The 12,669-nt window shown below is 38.8% G+C and overlaps 1 protein-coding gene across 19 annotated transcripts in view; it reads left to right on the forward strand.

Moving 5' to 3' along the window:
- The window catches only part of c2cd5 (C2 calcium dependent domain containing 5), a 60,258-nt gene that overhangs the window by 10,176 nt on the left and 37,413 nt on the right, over window positions 1-12,669 (forward strand). For 9 of the 19 annotated variants that reach the window (XM_089135462.1, XM_089135461.1, XM_089135463.1 and 6 more), the window contains exons 8-12: window positions 121-294; window positions 962-1,116; window positions 7,165-7,253; window positions 7,365-7,403; window positions 8,239-8,347. In XM_089135462.1, the coding sequence (XP_088991588.1) occupies window positions 121-294; window positions 962-1,116; window positions 7,165-7,253; window positions 7,365-7,403; window positions 8,239-8,347 (566 nt within the window). Of the gene's footprint in view, window positions 1-120; window positions 295-961; window positions 1,117-5,512; window positions 5,714-7,164; window positions 7,254-7,364; window positions 7,404-8,238; window positions 8,348-12,669 lie in introns of all 19 variants that reach the window. The other 10 variants (XM_039654457.2, XM_039654459.2, XM_039654460.2 and 7 more) reach the window with 6 other exon arrangements.

Raw genomic sequence — 12,669 nt, forward strand, 5'->3', positions numbered from 1 at the left:
GTGCATGTTTTTGTCATGTCGATGTTATGTGTTACGTGCATCCATGTTCTCTGTGATTGTACTGTACACAGTAGGTGCATGTGTGTTTAATGTATGAAATATGGGTGAATGTGTGTGTAGCTCTCCGCAGGCTGCTCCTTCCACTCTCGGATGTCGTTCCACACACAGCAGTCCAGTTCACAGTGCGAGCAGTCGTCTTTCTCAGGGCTTCTCCGTTTCTGTGCCGACACTGCTGTTCGCCGGTATGAAACCCAGACACAGGAGCTCAGAAGCCCCCAGAGCCAGGCAGTGTAGGCAGGTACCCCACGACCCCCATGACCCTGCCACGGACCTCTCACCACCCCCTTGTTCTTCATTGGCAGACAGCTACGACATCACCAGACACCCCCCCCCCCCTCCCTTCAGCTGCCAAAGCAACCTCGTTTACAGCTTTAAAAACCCTCTGACCAATCAGTGAGCTGCATTCAGCTGTCACTCACGGAGTATATCCAATCAGAGCTGTGGGTTTAGCTTCTGTGTTTTTAAGTTGTGCGTGCGTACCTTTATTCACAGGCAGGGTTGTCGAATTTGACATTTTGGCCTTTGTAAAGGCAGTAGTCGACCCTTGTTATCAAAGCGTTGTGCTTTGGTTGGCTGAAACACGCTTCTTGCTCATCTCATTTGCTTTCTGCCTCTTTTTTTGGTTTTTTTACAGTGTTGGATTTTTTTTTTCCATTTATTTTTTCTATCCCGCCCACTACATCACGTGCTTTCCTGTCTCTTCTTGACATCCTCACACTCTACCCTTTCAGCAGCAAGCAGTCATCACTTTTCCTCCTTTCTTTCTTTACCTCTATTCCTTCTTCACACATAAACACACACGCATGCACACGCTCAAACACACGCACACGGGCACAGACCTCATGTATGACCCTGTGAGTCCGTGTGTGTTGATAGTGTGTGTTACTCCTTGCTCTGACAGGCCAGGTTTTGGGGAGGAGGGTCCAGGCGTCCCGTTGTCCTCAGGACCCCCCACCCCTCTGAGAGCACAAACCTTCTCCTCCTTCTCCCCCTCCAAGTCCTACAGTCGCCAGTCCTCCTCCTCTGACACCGAGCTCAGCCTAACCCCCAAAACCGGTAAGACCCGTCCCCACCTGACCTAAGGCACTCTACCAGACACTCTCTCTCTCTCCATGGGCTTTGATTTGAATCTTTATGAGTGTGCTGACACCAGTATCAAGGCCTAGAGGCAAAGGGTGTAGGGCACAGTGTCTCTGAATTTATTTTTGGTCTAGTTTTGTGTTTATTTATTTTATGTTTATTGTGTTGTCCCTCCATTATTTCTTAATCCGCATGTGTGAAATGTTTATTTTTATTTGACTCAAGGCTGTGATCTCGGATTTTGTACTTTTTTTTTTTTTTATCTTTCCATGGATTCAAACTGCCCAACTTTATGCTAAATACTCGGTTTGTTATTAATTGTTATTTATTAATAACAATGAATAAATAACAGTTACTTATTAATTGGTTAAATTTTAAAGGTTAAATTTTAAAAGTGATCGGTCAACCAAAATTGAAAGTTCTGTCATTTACTCACCCTCATGTCCTTCCAAACATGTATGACATTATTTCCTCCGTGTAACACACAAAAAAAATATATATTTTAAGAATTTTTATCCATGCTAGGGAAATCAATGGGGTCCAATGTTGTTTTGTTTCCCAACATTCTTCATAATATTTTCTTTTGTGTTCCACAGAAGAAAGTAAGTCACTTTTACAATCACATGAAGGTGAGTAAAGGCCCCGCTATATATAAAGCGAATATTTAGACCATACGTCGTCATGACGTCATTTAGACCATAATCAGACCAAAACAAAGTTCGTTTTGGGAATTTGAGAAACCGCTTGCCAAAGCGCTCTGACAGCTAAACACCTTTGTAGTACCATTGGTCCGCGGCGATTACGTAATTGGTGTGCGTGGAGGCTCCGCCTTCTTTCACGCTGAAGTCTTTTCTAGTTTATTTGGCCTGTTCAGTCAGCTGAGGTCAGACGTCCGTGAGTGAAAACATGAACACATTGGAGAGCTGCTTTATAGTAGAAAATGAAGTTGTACTTCTGATGAAACAAGACACTGACACTGTTTTAAATGGTAAATCTGCTTAATTTATCGTATAAAGTGCTATATAATTAACATAACGTGACTTTACTAGAGTGCCGAATTGCATAGCTTGTGCAGGTGCTTTTCTTATGCTTTATTAAAAAAATGCTGTTTTCTCAATTTTGATGTGTTGTTTATTTTGTTATTGAGAGGAAAGTGTGCAGCACATATTTACATATTCATCAAAACGCAGGTCTCAGCAGTCTAGGCGTTGTCGGATGTTCACGAACAGTATATCACTGGTCGTTTAGAAGTATTTCGAACTTCGTTTTAGCCCTAAACCCCCCTAAAGAACTTTGCACGAGTATATCAGGGCCTTAAATGATAACAGAATTCGAATTTTTGGATGGATTATCGCTTTAACATGAGGCCTCTGAAAGAGGTATTTTGTGAAGTAGATAATTGGGTGATCATGTGCTTGATTACAACAATGCTAGCACAGATGCGTAAATGTGCTTCAGTGATTTTCTGAAGGTTTCACAACTTAAAACATTTTTTTTGAAAAGCAAAGATGAGGTGTGCTTTTCTATGGAAGCTTGTTTCCACCACGGAAAAAAAATAAAAATAAATAAATAATAGTGACTTTATCTCAAAATTGCGAGATATGAAGTCAGAATTGTGAGAAATAAAGTCGCAATTGCGTGTTATAAAGTCAGAATTGCAAGATATGAAGTCAGAATTCTGAGAAAAAAGACAGAATTGCGAATCAGAATAGAATCTTTTTTTCTCACAATTTCGAGTTTACATCTCGCAATTTTGACTTTATAACACATAATTGCGAGTTTATATGTCGTAATTCTGACATCTTTTCTCAGAATTGTGAGATATAAACTCGCAATGGGCTTTATGTAGGGTGACCACCTGCTAATAAGCCCAAGGGGGGACAAGGGGTATGTTTCTGAGGGACAATGTGGGACACTGCTTGGCGCGGCGGTGCCCCCACTCCACGGGCAGACTCTGATAGTGGTTTACCCATATCTAGAATTGTTACTATTGCCTTACTGTTTGTACATGAATAATTGTTAAAAGAAAAAGCACATACCTGCTCATTAGCACATACATTAATAATGCCCTATTCCCTAAACATGTGTAATTGCTGATATATGCTCATGAATAGGCCAACCAATATTTTAAACATTCAATGAATTGATAGATGCACTTCCACTTACGAGTTACTTTAGCTATTTAATTTTATTTATTTTTCATTACAATTAATTCACTTTAAATAAATAAAAAAATAAAATTATAGGATTAACAGGAATTATAGTTGCTCAACACCACAGGAACAGTTTTTAAAAAAAGTCGAAAAAAAGTCTAAACTCACAGCTCCAGAGGTTCACGGAACGACAAGGTGTGCTGCCATGACAACAATGAAAAAGTTGACATCAACCTAGTCAGCAGGTCACGTGGGAGTGGCAACCAGTCTTGGGGAAGTTCTCACTTTCTGAACTAGTTCAAAGTTCAGTTCACACATTTTAAAATGAACTAGTTCAGTTCAAAGTTTGCACAGAAATGTAAGATTTCTCCCATCTTCACCGACCTCGTTATAAAATCCGTTTAAATTATCATATGACGCCTTTGTCGACGGCGGCCGCGGTGCGACACTGGTGGCTTGTGTTGCCAGATTGGGTGTTTTTTTCACTACATATTAAGCCCTGTTTACGGTGAGTTTTAGCCGGGTTTTCGCCTGGAAGGCTCTATAGAAATCTGGCACCCCATTGAACGAAGTTAAACTGAGAGAGCGTGCGTTCACAGACACCAGAATGAACGAGTTCACACGTTAATCAGGACAGGCAGTAAAACAATACGTTCAGTTCACCCAAAATATGAACGAGTTCATGAACGTGAACGAGTTCAGGCACAACGTTTGGCTGCCTGGGTCTCGAGGATATAGACTGACCGACCTTTTTTTTTTTTTGAGCAAGCATTGATTATGCGTGACACGGTCTCAATTTGCGGGACGCATGAATTGGGCTTCAAACGCTGTGCGCGCACGCGCTACGCGGGACGGGTGGTCACCCTAGCTTTATGCCCAGCTGCACTACTTCCTGAACTTCAGCCAGCTCCCTTGTTTCCTGTCTGCCATTATTGGCCAAATTGATTAATTCAGGTGTGCTTGTCCTCAGTAGTCAAGGCAACAATAATCAGACACACCTGAATTAATCAAGTTTGGCCAATAATGGCAGGCAGGAAACAAGGAGCTGGCTGAAGTTCAGGAAGTAGTGCAGCTGTGCATATAGCCTATTGCGAGTTATCAGGCCAATTCTAAGGGGGAAAAAAGACTAACTTTTTTCCCCCCTCAGAATAGTTTAAATCTCACAATTCTGACTTTATATCATGCATTTCTGACTTTATAACATGCAATTGCGACTTTATATCTCACAATTCTGACTTTATAACATGCAATTGCGACTTTATATCTCGCAATTCTAAATAATGATGTCATAAAAAGTCGCAATTACCTTTTTTATTTTTCATTCTGTGGTGGAAACAAGCTTCCATACTTTTCCGTGTAGAAACCCTAATTTACAGAAACCTGATCATCTAAATTCATTCAACAATATTCATTTTTTTATTGTAAAATGCCTAAAGATTGTCTCCTTTCCTCTTAAATCACTTAAAGCATCCTGTGAAAGAGTAAGCAAACAATGATTCAATGTGCACATGAAACAAAAGGGCAAGGTGTATTTATGAATATTGTGTATATTTTACCTTCATCCTTTTCTCTCCTCTGTTGTACATTCTTTATAAGTTTTACATAAAAAAACATTGACATTTATGAAATGTTGCTGTATCCTAGTCTTTTAGTGTTTTCATGTGAAATGCAATAATCTATTTAAGCAAATTTACCTTAGTGTAGAGTTATTTCGAAATAAAATGTTTCGAAAAGGTTTGAACTTCATGTTTACCCAAATATGAAAATGTTATTTTCTCACCCTCATGTCGTTCTACGTTTCCATACAACATTTTAGTTTATAGTGACCATGTCTGTCAAGCTAAAAAAGAAAATCGCCACTAGAAAACATACCAATCAAAGTCTTAAGTGATGATCCATAGAGGGAGTCAAATCAAGTCAGACTATAAGATCTGAAAAGGGACTACAGAAGTCATTCTGTCGGAGATTTGGGATGAACTGTATACTGTCAAAATCAACCTGCTGGAAATAAATTCCTGGGAAACTTTTGACTTTCTGACCTTTTTATTTATTTATTTATTTATTTTTACCTCCAATCAGTTTGCATCCCTGTCTTTCTGAGTTCCTCTTTCTTTTTACATTTCAGTCACCCCCCCCCCCCCACCCCCATTTTTTCCTCATGTGATGTCTTCATACCATCCTTCCAAAACTCTTCTTCTCTCTCATTCTTTCTCTGTCAGCGAGGATATTTCTGTCTCCCAGTACTCCCGCCCTTGAGTCTGAATCATCATCCCTCCCCTCTGTCCATCTGCCCCATCACTTTCGGCCAGGGATGGCCTCCTGGAGTTCAACTCCTCCCCCACTCCATATCAGCCAATCAGACACAGCCATGCTGAGAAAGAGCGTGTCTTTCAGTGAGGAACTGCTGCTGGCGGCCTCTGGTAGGACACACCCATTGCTGCCCCTGTGGCCTTTGACCCTTGGTGTGGGGATTGCATCCAATGTGACCACACCAACCGCTGTGCTGCCCCCTGGCAGAATAACATGCCTGTCTCTCATTTGCCCACATTTTCCACAAATGCACTTGATGGAGCAGTGTGGTTTAATTTCTTTTGAGCACTCTGATTTAACAAAAGCCCACTTGCATGTTTTTTCAGCCTGACTGGAAGTTAGATTCCTCCACCAATGGAAGAGCAAACAAGAAAAGCAAACCACTGGCCCTCAATCATCTGTCTGGTTCCATAAAATCTCATTTCCTAGTGCCTGGGCTCTGAGCTTGTGTGTCTGAAACTGTTTGTTAATTGTTTTAATCTGTCCAAATGTGATGACTAGATAAAGTTTCCAAGCTAGTGAATGAGTAAAGTTGAAACTGCTTGTGATGAATGTTATTTCTTAAAATGTCTTAAGACTCTGAATGCTTTCAATGGGTTTGTATTTGTTTCTTTAAGCGTTTATCCTACTAATGCAATTTTTACGTTTTTAGAATATAATGTTTGCCTTGTGTTTTCAAAATGGATGTGAATATATCTAATTCAAGATGAAATTCTTTATATTAGACCACTGCTCTACCTAATAGAGTGTTGAAAGTCACTTATTGGCTATCAAGGCGCCAAATTAATTAAACTACCGTTCTAAAGTTTGGGTTCAGTACGTGATTTAGTTAAAGAAATTAACACTTTAATGGAGCAAGGACCTTTTCAACTGATAATAATCAGAAATGTTTGCTGAGTAACAAATCATATTAAAAAGATTTCTTAAGGATCATGTTGACACGGAAGACTGGAGGTATGATGCTGAAAACTCGGCTTTAACATCACAGGAATAAATCGCATTTCGAAATATATTACAATAGAGAACAGTTTGAAATTGTAACATTCCACATTATCGCTGTTTTACTGTATTTTTTGATCTTGTCGATCCAAAACTTTTGAACGGTAGTGTGTTAACTATTTTTGCATGCTCATAATTTCTTTATTTAGGTTTTCTGGTCAAGCCTAGGTTAAAAGTAGGTTACTATATAAAAAAGTTATATATGCTCCACATAAGAGTATAAGCAGCACATAAGAGTTAAATAACTAAATGTAGGCCATAAGGCTCTTCTACAGTATATCAATTTCCTTTTCGCTTAAAAATATGCAGATATAAACGAGTAATTTGTTTACATGACAAGAATTCACAATATTATTTCTAGAATTACTAATAAATGCTATTTTAATTCCTATAAGATTATTCATCTGCATATAAACATAGTCATAGTCACACAGAAGCGGTGAATGTACAGAATATGAGTGCATGAGATATCATAACGTTCTTTATTTGCTTTTGAAGTGAAGTATCTTTTGCCATTTTTCATTTCCCATGAATGAAATTTCCCTCTTTTCTCCATCAACAGGAATGGGAAGTGGCGGCAGTGCAGGGAAGGAGGCGGGGCCTCTTAAAGCTCTTCTGAGGCAGCAGACCCAATCAGCACTGGAGCAGAGAGTAAGACAAAGACAATATATTTACATGTATTTATATATTCATGATGACAAAAAACTGGTGATTATGAGAATTATGTTTCTCCACTCTTTCGCTCTTTCACTTGGATTCCAGGGGGTTTCATCATCCTCTGAAGCGTTTATTAGGACAGGGGTATGTCTGGAGAGGGCATGCCGAATGTTTCTGGTTGTAGAATCTTTCGTTTATCTTGTTTCCCATACTCCTACCTGTTTGAGAACTTTGAACTGGAAGACAGCATCTCCTCTACTGTCCTGTTGACATCATTATCAAACCAATGGCACATAAGTTTTGTGACTATTGGTTTGGGCGTTATGTATCCATTTACATGGAGAATGTTCTAGAACCTCTGACTGGTGCTAGGAAGCTCTCATGTTTACCTGTACGTCACAATTTTGCTGTGATCTTTGTCTGGTTTTGTTCCAGGGGTGAAATGTCTTGTGAAATATTGAAATTATGATTAATGTAGCCTAAATGAAGAGCCGGAGTTTTTGAAGCCTGTGTTTTTACACTCATATGGATGAGAAAAAAACAGGTCCTGGTAACAATTTAGTTCAGGCTTTTTTATCAGGACTTGGATATTCATTATGCATTTAAGTGGTATGTAAGTTAAGTAAATATAAGGGCCGCCATATGCGTTTATATGCATCTTGACTGAGGACCACTTTTTAAACCACTTACATCTACTAAGTTCTCATGTATTGCACCCCGCAGAGTCGTTACCCAGTTAAACAGCCTGAAGTGTCAGAATCTCTGTATTTCTGCATGAGTATTGTGTTGTAATTGCTAAATATGGAAAATGTAATGGCACGACCCGCAGGTTTCAATTTCTGTGCTGTAAAAAATCTTCAGCTGTTTGTGAAGATTTCATTACAGAAGTGCACCTCTCTTCGTTACATTTGCTAGAATGCCAGTGGGTCACCTGGGTCCGGTCTGTATGACCCCTCCATCACTGTTCTTTGTCTTTCAGGAATATCCTTTCTTCACGTTGACCTCCTTTCCACCTGGATTTCTCCTCCACTTGGGGGGCGTGGTCAGTGCACGCTCAGTAAAGCTTCTGGATCGAATTCACAACCCAGGTAAGATGGCTCGTATTACACAAGCACAAACATAAACAAATTCCCGCAACACACCAAATATATGATACATGAACATAATTTCAAACAACAATAAACTTTACTGTAACAAGTTCTGGGGCTGGGTTGAGAATATTGATTTATCGCGTGAATAAATCTTCACTGAACGTTATTTGTAGCACACCTCCCATTCAATAAATCACAACAATAGGCTTAATGTTTTACTTTGATATGAGAAAGTCTCAGTTTTCAATTAATTAATTTAATTACAAAATTCAAACAATAAATGCCACTTTGGAGCACTTTAATGTGGCATGACAGATTGACGTAGCCACCTCAGTTTGTAGCCACCTTCCTCTTTACTACTAGTTAGCATACAGCCTGAAATGAACAGGTTTGTTGAAAAATACAGTGCAACTCAGTGTAATCTTGCATCATGTCTCATGTAATCACTCAGTGTTTTAACTATGGAAAGATGGCTATAAAACAACAAACGATATGTCTTGTAATGTTGCATTTACCTCAGGAAAGCCATTCAGTGTTCATTGTTTGTTAGTCAGCTAGAAAAAATAGCTCTGGACAGGAGCATTTTACTTATTTTATACACTCACTTAAAGGATTATTAGGCACACCCGTTCAATTTCTCATTCGTGCAATTATCTAATCAACCAATCACATGGCAGTTGCTTCAATGCATTTAGGGTTGTGGTCCTGGTCAAGACAATCTCCTGAATTTCAAACTGAATGTCAGAATGAGCAAGAAAGGTGATTTAAGCAGTTTTGAGCGTGGCATGGTTCTTGGTGCCAGACGGAGTATTTCACAATCTGCTCAGTTACTGGGATTTTCACGCACAGCCATTTCTAGGGTTTACAAAGAATGGTGTGAAAAGGGAAAAACATCCAGTATGTGGCAGTCCTGTGGGAGAAAATGAAATGTCTTGTTGATGCAAGAGGTCAGAGGAGAATGGCCCGATAGAAGAGCAAATTTGACTGAAATAACCACTCGTTACAACCGAGGTATGCAGCAAAGCATTTGTGAAGCCACCACACGCACACCCTTGAGGCGGATGGGCTACATCAGCAGAAGACCCCACTGGGTACCACTCATGTCCACTACAAATAGGGGAAAGAGGCTAGAATTTTCAAGAGATCACCAAAGAGCTCAAATTGTCCAGTGAAGACTGGAAAAATGTTGCCTGGTCTGATGAGTCTGGATTTCTCTTAAGACATTCAGATGGTAGAGTCAGAATTTGGCGTAAACAGAATGAGAACATGGATCCATCATGCCTTGTTACCACTGTGTAGGCTGGTGGTGGTGGTGGTATAATGGTGTGGGGGATGTTTTCTTGGCACACTTTAGGCCCCTTAGTGCCAATTGGGCATCGTTTAAATGCCACGGCCTACCTGAGCATTGTTTCATGTCCATGTCCATCCCTTTATGGCCACCATGTACCCATCCTTCCAGCAGGATAATGCACCATGTCACAAAGCTCGAATAATTTCAAAATTGGTTTCTTGAACATGACAATGAGTTCACTGTAGTAAAATGGCCCCCCAGTCACCAGATCTCAACCCAATAGAGCATCTTTGGGATGTGGTGGAACGGGAGCTTCGTGCCCTGGATGTGCATCCCACAAATCTCCATCAACTGCAAGATGCTATCCTATCAATATGGGCCAACATTTTTAAAGAATGCTTTCAGCACCTTGTTGAATCAATGCCACGTAGAATTAAGGCAGTTCTGAAGCAGAAGGGGGACAAACACAGTGTTAGTTTGGTGTTCCTAATAATCCTTTAGGTGAGTGCACACTATATTACTTAGATATAACATACTATGTGTGTTTTGAGTTAATATGTTATGAAATCAAGTTACGACAGTCATCATTTAAATGTTTATATTTCAAAAAATGAATTGGAGTAGAAACAATTCTATAATTAAGAAGTTATCTTGATTAAAATAAAACTGCCTTATGTGCAAATTAAAATGTTTGTGTACAAACCAGTTATTCATTTTAACCTTAAATATAATGTACCAGGTTTCCTGTAAAGTTTACTGCATTAGTTGAGAGAGATTTTTCCTTGAACAATTGACGTTAATCTGAACCTGATCTATATCCAAATAAATTGATATAAAATTAAATTGAATCGAGATCAGAATAGAATCACAAGCTTGTGAATTGAAATTAAATTGTGAAATTTATGTTCGTACCCAGCCCTAGTAAGAACACGTACAGCAGGCATATTCGTGAGGCAGTTAGGAAGTATGCATGTTGTGTGCATGGCTGTCGTTGTATTTACAATTTCAGTTTGTTGTATAGGTAATGTTCTGCATCACGTATACCATTTTCTTGGCCTTTAGTTTGTCCTCTGTAGCAGGGCCTGAATTTCGTTTTGGACAATGGGGGTAATTCCTCCCTTTGGCGACTTACGGGGGGGATTGTTTAATTTGAGGGGAAAGTTGGGTGGGGGAGGCATTTCAATTATTTTATCTAAATCCTAAATGTATTTGTGTTTTTACAATGAGGTAAATTTTTAACGCAATAGCTTACACACACAGCACAAGTAAGGTTGGTTTTACAAACAGTCAGTTTAAAGTACAATAAGAACAATAAATTACAAGCTGTAGCACAAATACATATAATAGAATAATGATGAATGTTTTTTTAGGTAGGTCTAACATTAGTATTCAGGTACAGAAATACTGCAGAAATTCAACAAAGTAATTAAATGTAAAATAACACTGTAGACTTTAATACTGATTAATACTTAAATTGAAAGTTACAGAAGTTATTCAGTCAAAAGCAGTATGATTTTTATTTGCTTGCTTCCCTCAAATACAGTGTTACTGTTACATACTGTTACACGTTTACGTTCACTGATGACATAACTGACTTTGGAGAAAGAAGACGCCAAACTGCTGAATCGCTGATTTGATCTGATATAGACCCCTTTTCAGTTGGTAAACATGGTGACGTTTTTATGTGGGCGGAGCTTAGGTGGAGGCAGAACGATCCCTCTGGCCCTTTCAGTAACGCTAGTTAGCAATTTTTATTAGCTTGTTTTTTAACAATGACTGGAGAAAATCAGATTTTATCTTAATGTGTAAGGTCACTCACTGTCCAGGACCGCGATTGTTTTTAACGGACAGAACTAGATTGGCCGACCCGTAGCCGCCTACACGCTCACTCAATGAGTGGACGATCTGACAGGATTAGGGCTGAACGATTTTGGAAAATAATCTAATTGCGATTTTTTTAACCAATATTGCGATTGCGATTTAATATGCGATTTTAAAAAAAAAAAGTCATTTACCTTCTGTATTAGTCGAAAAAAGACAAGCAATAAATCATTGTACAGTAGGGATGGGAATCTTTAGATAGCTCATGATCCGATCTACTTTTTTTCTTATTAATTAATCTTAATAACTCTTAAAATATGTATTTAATTAAATGTGTAAAAACACATACTTTAAAAAATAAATATAAAAAAAAACATTTAATTAAACCAATTACATGTTAAGAATTTTAAATAGGCTATATAAAATAATATAGCTTCAAAATATAAAAGCTAGTAAATAAAGAGAAACAAAAAAAAAACATTACAAGCAATAAACAAAGAGTGGTCTCAGTATTTAAAAGTAGGCTGTCTGAATGTTTATCATTCAAGAGCTGGAGTGATTTCCCCTCAGTTTAGATACGATAAGCTGCATTCACACTAATGCATATATCTCTTTTGAAATTGTAAATGTGGTTTGTCCTGTTGGTTTAAGATATAACTGACCGTGTTTACATTAATTTCGCGTCATAAAAGCATTTTGACATGCAAGTACATTTACTAATGAGTCGCTCACGGCCGCATGCACGAGCGCTCTTCACAAAGCACGCGTTAGTATTTTAAAATGAAAGCAGCCTTCTCAGTGATTTTCATGGTTTTAACATATAAGCCAACTGCATTCCAAAAGACATAAATAATGCCTCTGTGAAGCATTTAAAAGGAAAATTCCCGCGGGAGAGAACGCGCACTGCAAGAGTAACTTTATAACATCAAGCAAAGCGGCAAAACCTGTTCAATGAAGCCCGCGAATGTCCTTGTAATTTGGTTCAATCCCGAACTTTATGAAATAACGTTACTATGTTTTGGAAGGTTCGAGCGGTGTCGTGTGTGTGAGTGAGGAAGAGAGAGAGCGAGAGAGAGAGAAAATAGAAGCAAGCAGATTCAGAACACGATTCGTTTCTAAAGCACGCGCAGCGTCATCACGCATCTGTGTTTAAAAACTAAGCTCATACTCGATTCTGAAATTCTCTGAATCGATCCAGGATTGTTGA

This window comes from Pimephales promelas, chromosome 10 (genome assembly GCF_988280905.1).
Source record: "Pimephales promelas chromosome 10, fPimPro1.hap1.1, whole genome shotgun sequence".
NCBI lineage: Eukaryota > Metazoa > Chordata > Actinopteri > Cypriniformes > Leuciscidae > Pimephales > Pimephales promelas.